Genomic DNA, 9,516 nt, shown 5'->3' on the forward strand with positions numbered 1-9,516 from the left:
CTCAGGGATCAAAGGCCAGTGTCCTGCATCGGTGTTGCTGCCACAGCCGGCAGAGGAGAGGGCCTGGGGCCTGAGCTGAGGGTGCCTGTGCAGCAGCTGTCAGGATCTGAGTGGCCACAGCGGGGCTTGCTGTGCTGCTCCTGCCCCCAGAAGGGAAGACCAGCTGTCTTCCGGGGTCTGGCCCTTGTCCTGGAACAGAGTCATGAGGACAAGACCCTGCCACTTGCTCCAAAGGGCCCGCAGCCTGGCCACCTATTTCTTGACCCCTCTGCCCTCTGTGGGCTGGGGAGGGAGAGCATGTCCGGGTGAGGGTGGCCCTTACAGGTTTCGGCAGACCCCACCCCGTTCCGTGAGCATTGTGTGGTCTCCAGGTGTGTGTCTTCCTAGTTCTTTTTAATGGCAAACACGATTAGTGTCACTCGACTTTTGGGGGAACAGATTCTAATCTGTCATGCATGTGACAAACAAAGGATGTCGAGGTGCTGATGCGACACTAATAAACCTGCGGTGGCTTAACCCCAGGTCCTCCGTCACCTGCTGTGGGATTCCTGGGCGAACACAGCAGCCCCTTCTGTCTAGGTGCGGGCCGCGCCCGAAGCGCCCCACGGGGAAATGGGCGTCGGCGCCGCGGGGAGGGCGCTGTGGGGCCTGGGAGACGCCCCCGCGGGCCTGGCTCGCTGCGAACGGAGCCCCACCGAGAGTGCCAACTGGGTTCCCACGGCTGCTTGTGTCCGTCCCTCTGGCAGATGGAAGCAGTGTCAGGCTCCGCACTGCTCGCAGTGCCCGCGACGACGCCCCTGGTGACGGTCGCTGACGACACAAACCCGCGTGGCCGTACCCCTGGCCCGCCGGCGCCAGGGCGCAGGCGCACCGTGAGCCGGAAGCGGAAACGGCGGGGCGGGGCCGGGCCTCCCGAAGCCGAAGGTCCGCGAGCTGGACTCCGCCCTCTCAGGCCTTCCAGAACGTCTGTGAGCCCCACCCCTACCCTTTGACCCTCCCACCACAGTGTGCCAAGTCCCTCTCCACCTCCGCACCCCACTGAACCCCATCCCTCTCTTGCTGACCATTGTAACCCGCTCCCAGGTTCCCTTCTACTCCCGCTGTGCGGTCCCCTGACCCACAGTCAGCAGGTGGGAGGCCTGGGCCTGGAGAGGGGGCAGCTTGCCGGAGGCGGAGCAGGACAGGGCGCAGAGGCTGCTCCAGCCTGGGGGCCCCTTGGGTGAGCACCAGTTGGGGGCCCAGGTCACCCAGGGGGGCCCAACGTTGGGTCTTGCTGGCCTGAGGCCCATCCAGCCCTGTCTGGCTAGTGGCAGAAGGTGAGCCTAGCAGAGCCTGACACTGCTTCCATCTGCCAGAGGGACACAGCCGTGGGAACCCAGTTGGCTTTGGGGCCCTTCCCCCAGAGCCCAGAGGTGCAGGCCAACGGGCTGCTGGCAGGACATGAGCAGCAGGAAGTGTTTGCTTACAGATCCCCCTAGGGAGAAGCCGGGGCCACAGCTGCCCCAAAGGCACAGACTGGCCTCTCCCTCCCCCAACCCCACTGACACCTGGGGCCAGCTGAGGCCCCAGAGCAGCAGCCAGCAGGCACCGGAGACTCAGGACTGGGTAAGCAGGAGGGAGCCTTGGCCACCCCAGGGCTCTCTTGCAGGAGCCACAGGCACTGGTTCTGGAAGTGGCTGGTCAGGTGCACGCGGACTGACCGGGCTGAGGGCACCTGGGCACAAGTGGCTCTGGGACAGGGGGCCCAGAGTATTGGCTCTCTCCCCAGGAGCCATGCGTGTGGGCACTAGGCTGCATGTGTAGCCCTCCTGCCTCCCGTAACTGGGGGAGGTCTGCCTGCTTCTGCTGAGTGCTGGGGAGAGGGGCCTGCCTCCCTTCTCCCCGAGCACCCGTTCCCTGGGCCGTGCAGCTGTCATCGAGTGCAGGAAGCCCAGTCAGAGGGAGCTCTCCCCGCCCTGATGGGACAGTGTCCTGCCCTTGGCAGGCAGTCCACTGAGGGCCTTGTCTGAGGAAGTCGTTCATAGAAGCTCTGTTTGTGTCTGCTGCGAAGGGCAGGCGCCTCTGCTCCCAACAGCTGCGTGATTCCCCCACAGCAGCAGCCACGGGTGTGGATGGGGCACAGCCTCAGGGGACGCCTGGTGAGCAGAGGAAGCCAGGTGCCTGGGAGTTCTGTGTGGTTCCCTACGTGTAGGGGTCGGAGTCTGGCCGGGACAAGCCAGGCGCACAGGGTGCTGGCCAGGCAGCAGGTTCAGTGTGGGAGCCCACAGACCCGAGTGCTCGGACAGGTCTGTTTGTGTGTGCGCCTGGTCACAGGCTGCCCTGAAAAGACAGCAGGGAAGAGAGAGCAGGCTCCCCAGCTGCCTGAAGGGGCCACCCTGTGCCCTCCCAGCCAGGTTCCCTGCCCAAGGCCTGTGAGGCACCTGCCAGGGTGCACGGGAACCAAGCTGGCAGACCCCATGGCTGACTCCTCAGGACAGTGGACCCAGGACGTGAATGCACTAGTGTGTCCCCTGTAGGTGGCAGATGTGGGGCCTCAACCTTTCTCCTGCAAGGATGGAAGGGCCTGGTGGCTCTCGGGTAGGGCGACCCCTCCACACACCCCGTTAGCAGTTCTGAGCAGTGGGCAAGTGGCCATGGGTCACAGGCAGGTGGGGAACGAGGCTAGGGTCAGGAGCAGGAAGCAGCACCTCAAGGCCCAGTGGGAGATAGCTCAGAGGAGAAGGCCCCAGGAGAGGGCAGGCCCTCCTTTGCAGGCTCTCAGAGTGCGGTTTGGGCTCAGTCTCTGCAGCTTTTACATCTCTGGGGCCACCTGACCTCTTCCTTCCCTCCTTCCCACCCTGGGGGATGTCAGCTGGTTGCCGTGGTATCAAGGACACCCTCTCTCTGGCTGTCCTGCAGGGTGCCCTCCCTCCTCGTCTTTCTCAGCGTGACTGAATCCTCCAGACCTTCCCACAGTACTCCCCTTGTCAGGCATCGTCTCCCAGGGAGCCCTTCCCACTGTTCCCTTTGTCCCTGTGTCTTCCCAGTCCAGGCCCCAAGGGAGCACCTTCATCTTCAAGGCTCACTGTGCCTCTGGGTGCCCACATGGGAGGCCATGTGCTTACAGAGGCCAGGCTTTGAGGAAATGTCTCCCGTGCAGGGTCTGCAGACCTCCAGCCCCCCACAGAGGCTGAGCAAGGTTTTGAAATGCTTCCTAGTGAGCCTGCTGAAGTGACCGAGGGGCTGAGAGAGGGCAGGAGGGCTGGCCAACGGGGGGGTGGGGGGGTGGCCACATTCCAGTGGGGGGTGCTGGCTGGGCAGTGTGGGCAGGTCCGCACTGGCCGTGTGGTGGGGGCAGCAGACACAGGTGCTGTGCCAGCCACCAAACCCCAGCCCACCTGCCTTGGGGTTCTCAGTCTCTTCTTTGACTGAGAGCTTGGTGCAGGGGAGCACAGCACCTAGGGGAAAAGAGACAGAAGAACCCAGCTGTGCCAGGTGAGGCAAGCTGGAGGGGCTGCCATCCCTCAGCGACCTGCGCCCTCTTGGACCAGGCGTCCCTGCAGCTAAACAGGGGTAAGGGTGGTGAGAACTGCGGAGGCGGCTGCATGGCACCCTGGGAGGCCTGGGACCTGCCTGGTGGAGTGGAGGGACTGGAGTCCGTCCTCACCAGCCCGGTCAGGAAGAGGGCACAGGTGACTGCGCCAAGGCCAGCGGCCTCCGCCGACATGAACTCCAGGAGAAGAGCAAAGGAGAGAGGCATGTCTGACAGCAGGGACACACTGACCAGGAAGTAGGCAAACCTGCTTGAAATGAACTTTAAATACCCTCCAGCATTCCCCAGAGACCAAACAAGGAGCACAGACTCCCTGTTCTAGGTGAGGGCTCTCCCAGGCACTCCCCAGGTAAGTGTCATGAACGAAATGTCCCAAAACTTTTTCCCAATATGGTGGACTGCTCAAATGGAAAACAGACCAGGTCAGGCATAGCAGATGTGCATTCCTGTCTCAAGCTTCCGCTTTGGAAGCACGAGGGTCCTGGCACATGATGCGTGAGCAGCAAAACCAGGTGGAAAATCGAGACATTGACCCAGTGCCTGCAGCAGGTGACGTGGGGTGAAGCTGGCCTCTCAGCGCGCGTGGGACTGCGCTTCCCCATCGGTGGTGGTGGTGACAGCTGCGCAGCTGTGCAGGAGAAGGTCGTAGCCGTACTTCCCACTGAAGATCATCTCCCATTAAGTATTGATGCCACGAAAGTACAAGAAGAAACCCTGGGTTGGGCAGCCTTTCTAGCCAAGCCTCAAAGTCAAAAAGCCACAGAAGAGGCCCTGGCTGGTGTGGCTCAGTGGATTGAGCACGGGCCTGCGAACCAGAGGATCGCAGTTCAATTCCCAGTCAGGGCACATGCCTGGGTTGCAGGCCAGTTCCCGGCAGGGGACACACGATACATTGTGTGTCCTTGGCAGAGGCAACCATACATTGATATTTCTCTTCCTCTCTCATTCCCTTCCCCTCTAAAGATAAATTTTTTTAAAAAGCCACAGAAGAGAAGATGGATACATTTAACCACAAAAAACAATACATCTACAGCCCTGGCTGATAGGAAATGTTTCTCTCTCACATGGATGTTTCTCCCCCTCCCTTCTCCCTCCCTCTCTCTCTAAAAATAAGTAAGATCTTTTTAAAACCCATGTCTATAGAGGAAAAATATGCACAAAGGCAGTCACAGCTCTTTGTTGGAGAAAGTACAGACTTTTCAACCAATGGTGCTGGGACTCTGGACATCCAGAAACAGAAGAATGCGGTCGAAATCTTACCTCACATAATTAACTTAAAATGCCTCACAGACATGAATGGAAGAGCTAAAAACGTATAGGAAGTCCTAGAAGAGAATAGGAGTAAAGCTTCATGGCATTGGACTTGGCAATGATGTCTTGGATAGGGCACCAAGCACACAGGGAATAAAAGTAAAAGCAGATAAATTGGACTTCATCAAACTTAAAAAATTTGATCATCACAGGACATTACAACAGAGTGAAAAGTCAATCCATGGGATCCATAAAAATATTTTTAAATCACATATTTGATACGAAATTAATATCCAGACTATAGAAAGAATTCTAAAAACTCAACAGTAGTTAAAAAATGATACACTTCAAAATGGACAAAGGACTTGACTAGACAATGATAAATAAATGGTCAAGTACATGAAAATATGCTCACCATCACCCTGGCTGGTGTAGATCAGTGGATTGAGGGCTGGTGTGCAAACCAAAGGGTTGTTGAAGGTTTGATTCCCAGTCAGGGCACATGCCTGGGTTGTGGGCCAGGTCCCCAGTAGGGGGTGCACAAGGAGTGGCTGCACAATGATGTTTCTGTCTCCTTCCCTTCTGCCTAAAAATAAATACTCTTTTAAAAAAGGTTAGATTGGTAAATTTTATGTCTTTATCACAATGAGAAAACATGAAAAGGAAATCAGGACTGATTCGTCCCTGAGCAGAGGCAAGTTTACTCCCCTGCACCCGGTTGTGGCGCTTCACTGGCTGCGTGTTTGAGCGAGGACACCAAGACCCTCCAGAGAATGGCGGCGCGTGAAAGCAAGTCCCTGCAGGAGGGGAGCCCAGGGCACCTGGNGCACAAGGAGTGGCTGCACAATGATGTTTCTGTCTCCTTCCCTTCTGCCTAAAAATAAATACTCTTTTAAAAAAGGTTAGATTGGTAAATTTTATGTCTTTATCACAATGAGAAAACATGAAAAGGAAATCAGGACTGATTCGTCCCTGAGCAGAGGCAAGTTTACTCCTCTGCACCCGGTTGTGGCGCTTCACTGGCTGCGTGTTTGAGCGAGGACACCAAGACCCTCCAGAGAATGGCGGCACGTGAAAGCAAGTCCCTGCAGGAGGGGAGCCCAGGGCACCTGGGCATGTGGTGGGTTGTGGGCTGGGTTCCCCCGTGAGGAGGCACACGAGAGGCAATTACACACTGATGTTTCTCTCCCTCTCTTTCTTCCTCCCTTCCCCTCTCTCTAAAAATAAATAATTTTTAAAAGTAGAAATAAATTTGTCATCCCCTTGGCACTCCAGAGAGTGGCTGGTCTTCTCCCAGGAAGGGGCAAGAATTTGGGCAATGGCCCCATGGGGTGTGGCCCACTTCTGGCCTTTCCCAGGTGGTGCCATGGCCTCCAGTTCTTGTGTCCTGATGGCTACCTCTGTGTTGTGTTTTCCCCTTCATCTCTTTATGGTCAACTTTAGATGGGTTTGAGAAGACAAAGCCGACCTTCCGGCTTCACCTTTTTGGGGTGCACAACAGTCTGGCTGCACATTCTCCCAGCCCCCATGTGTGCACCACAGCTCCAGGCCACGTCAGGGCACCGGCTGGACCGTGAGACCTTGCTGAGAGGTCTCACTGTCTGAGTGCCCAGGGCACAGCCCAGCAGGGCAGGTGCTGGCAGGTGTGGGTGTGTCTGGGTGCACAGCAGACAGTGAGGCTGTCTGCTGTCCAAAGCTGCGAGGCTCTGTCTGCTGCCGTGGGAGCTGGAGCTGGGTCCTGGGAGTCCGGCATCCACTACAGAGGGCGCAGAGAGAGGGTTGGTGGGGACAGGGACCCGGTGCATGGCTGGCATGGACTGCTGCCCTGTCTCCGCAGGTGAGCGAACCACAGGAGAGCCGGTACCCAAGTCGCCACTGGAGCCTCAGCATTGATGAGCGGAGGCAGCGGGCCATGCGGGGCTCCGCTGGGGTCTGCGCCTACTGCCCGGTGCGGGGACAGGGCAAGGGGTGTTGGGGGAAGTGGTCGCAGGGTGCCCCCTCCCCGCGCCCTGACCCTGCTGTCTCCCCAGGACCTCCTGCGGGTCTTGACCCAGATGGCAGAGAAAGTTGTGGACAAGGACGTGCTCATCCCCCACCCGAAGCGGCCCGCCCAGTCCACCTTCCTTGGCCGCGCCCTACTGGCCCTCGGCATACCTTCTTCACGCAACGTGACTTCAGGGGCCCAGGCTTCAAGGTGGCCGCCCTCCTAAGAGCCTGCCCAGCCCCACCAGCTGTCTTGCAGCACCTTTCCTGGGGAATCAAAGCCACTGCGGGCCCTCCTCACAGACGCCCCACCCTGTGGGGCATGACTAGCCTCCGCCCCACCGGACTGCTGGGTTCGGGATGCATTTGTAGATCACACAGCTAGGTGCTCCCTTTCTCCACTGCGGCCACTGAAATTAAATTTGTTCCAGGCCTGTGCATTTCTTGGGACCACTAGGGTGGGTGGCGGTTGGAGCTGGGGGGGTGTTATAAGGGGTGGGGGAGGAGGAGGCAAGGCTTTGGAGGACATCTGACCCTACCCCACCTGCTCAGAGACCCCTGATGGTGAGGGGTTGGGTGTCAAGGGCCAGAGCCTGCTCCTGCCCAGGCTGCCGGCAGGGCAGGGTGGGAGGGTGCTCCTGTCCCGCCCTGGCCCAGGTGACAAGTGCTGTGGACTCCTGTTGCTGAGTGGCTTTAATGGACTCCGTGCCGCACATGCGGACCCAGGGCTCCCTTGGCTCACCCTGCCACTTTCCTGGTCTTGCTCAGGTGTCTCTTGAGGCTGGTGTGGCCAGCCCTCTGCCCCCTGAATGGTCTCAGGCCCTCTCTGCCCAAGGTGTCCCCAACCAGGAGCTGGTTCCAGGGGGCCCCAGCCCCACCCCCCTGCACCACAGTGTCCCAAGCCAGGGAACCTCACGGGTGAGAGAGACCTTGCTCTGGGAGTTTCCTTGGTCTCCGTGGGGGGGGGGGCCCACAGGGCCAACCCAACTTGTGGGGCAGGAGCGCTGCCTGCTGGTGGGGCTGGCACAGAGCCGGAGCCCCCTCCAGCAGCCAGGGCCTGGCAGTGGTTCTGCTGCCACACTGGGTGCTACTGCACTGACAGGTCACCACAGACCCCGTGTCTCGTGTTGACTGTAAGTCATAGAGTCCGAATGGGTCTGCCCGGGCTACAGTCGGGGTGTGCGCAGGCCTGGCTCCTTTCTGGGGCTGCCGGGGCCTTCCGTCCCTTCCTGGCCTTTTCAGCTTCAGGAAGCTGTCCACACCCCTTGGCCTGTCGCCTCTTCCTCCATCTCCCAAGTTGGCAGCACAGTGCCCCCTGGCTTCCTTTCAGCATCACATCTTTGTCTTCTGCCTCCTCTTCCTTTTAGGGACCATGTGATTGTTGGGCCCACTGGGTCACCCAGGACACTAAGGCTCTCAGGTTAGTGAGCCTCACCCACTTGCCATGTGACCCAGTGCAGTCACAGGTTTGGGAGAGGGGACTGAGCCTTCCACGGGGGCTCTGATCAGTTGGGGAGAGGCCACATGTGCTGCTCAGCATCCCGGAGCCCTGTAACGGAGATGACCAGACCCAAATGTCAGTGGGGCCCCTGCTGGGAGCCCCTGGAAGAGAAGGGCCCACCCAGGCAGCATCTACCTGGCTAGAACGCTTTGGCCCCCATGGACAGCGGACACTGCCTTGCTGTTGCCACACTCCCTTCTCTCTTCGGAACTGTCCCTTCATGTCTGCTTCCCCACCAGGCAGGTCTCCCCCAGCTCCAGGAGTGTAATGCACCTCCCTGGGCCTCACAAGGCCCCCTGGGTCATGGCCATCAGGGTGCCCTGGCCGCAGGAAGGACAGTCTTTTGGGTGCAGGCTCCCAGGGTGGCCACATACTTGCCCATGTGTCCTGGAACCCGTCTGTGCCTGGGCATCAGGCTGGTGTGGAACAGGTCAGAGGCTGCTCTAGATACCCAGGCCGAGAGGGGGCCCTCAGCCCAGCCCCAGGACAGCCATGGCCCCTCAGTGTCCCCCCAAATAAATGGCTTTTTGGGGGCTTTGCAAGAACACTCACTCTTCCACAACCAACAAGGGAGTTTTAAAAAGGCGGCCCACTGAAGTACCATGGCTGGCATTTGGCGAAAGCCACACAGAGGTGTCTGGAGCCTGGGCGGGGTCGGGCGGGGCGTGGGGGGCCGTGGAGAGACAGCACGTGCAGGGCTGCTCCTGCCACATCAGGTGGCTTCCCAGGGAAAACATGGTGGCGGAAGTGAGCGAACACTTCCTTGCCCCACGCTGGAAAGGGTCTCCTCAGATTATCTGTGGAAACCACACACGGACAGGTGTCCCTCAGTTGGGGACAGCATTGGCTGAGTGGCCTTAAACCACGAGGAGCTGGCTGTGCTGCTTCCTGTGAGCCTGGCACAGAGTCGCAGTGGCAGAGGCTGCTGTGTCTCCCCTCCTGAGCCCCCTGGGTCCCCTGGGCCCCAAAAGCCAGGCACCAGCTCAGCCTCATTACTTGGCCCCAAGGTCTGTGGTGGCTACATCCTCAGTGGTTGGATTCAAGGTCGGCTTATCTTTAGAGGGGAAGGGAAGGAGAGAGGAAGAGAAACATCAATGTATGGTTGCTTCTCGTGCATCCCCTGCTGGGAACTGGCCCCTGCTGCAACTGGCCTGCAACCCAGGCACGTGCCCTGACTGGGAATCGAACCGCGATTGTCTGGTTCGCAGGCCCGAGCTCAATCCACTGAACTACACCAGCCAGGGCCGGC

The 9,516-nt window shown here is 59.2% G+C and overlaps 1 protein-coding gene across 1 annotated transcript; it reads left to right on the forward strand.

Annotated features, from left to right (window-relative positions):
• Positions 1-962: 962 nt before the first annotated feature.
• On the forward strand, positions 963-7,210 carry TEX22 (testis expressed 22). Its single transcript, XM_037048476.1, has 3 exons — positions 963-1,605; positions 6,621-6,731; positions 6,814-7,210. The coding sequence occupies exons 1-3, from the start codon at positions 1,441-1,443 to the stop codon at positions 6,991-6,993; spliced, it is 456 nt and encodes a 151-aa protein (XP_036904371.1). The 5' UTR covers positions 963-1,440; the 3' UTR covers positions 6,994-7,210.
• Positions 7,211-9,516: the final 2,306 nt, after the last annotated feature.

The sequence above is a fragment of the Sturnira hondurensis genome, unplaced genomic scaffold, assembly GCF_014824575.4.
Source record: "Sturnira hondurensis isolate 20B ecotype Veracruz unplaced genomic scaffold, ASM1482457v3 Scaffold0000780, whole genome shotgun sequence".
Classification (NCBI taxonomy): Eukaryota; Metazoa; Chordata; class Mammalia; order Chiroptera; family Phyllostomidae; genus Sturnira; species Sturnira hondurensis.

Bases quoted from the DNA above. Each gene is read 5' to 3' on its own strand.
- TEX22 (XM_037048476.1), top strand. From the start codon at position 1,441: ATGAGCAGCAGGAAGTGTTTGCTTACAGATCCCCCTAGGGAGAAGCCG. The intron at 1,606-6,620 runs GTAAGCAGGAGG...CTGTCTCCGCAG, and splicing joins CACCGGAGACTCAGGACTGG to GTGAGCGAACCACAGGAGAG. The intron at 6,732-6,813 runs GTGCGGGGACAG...CTGTCTCCCCAG, and splicing joins GGGTCTGCGCCTACTGCCCG to GACCTCCTGCGGGTCTTGAC.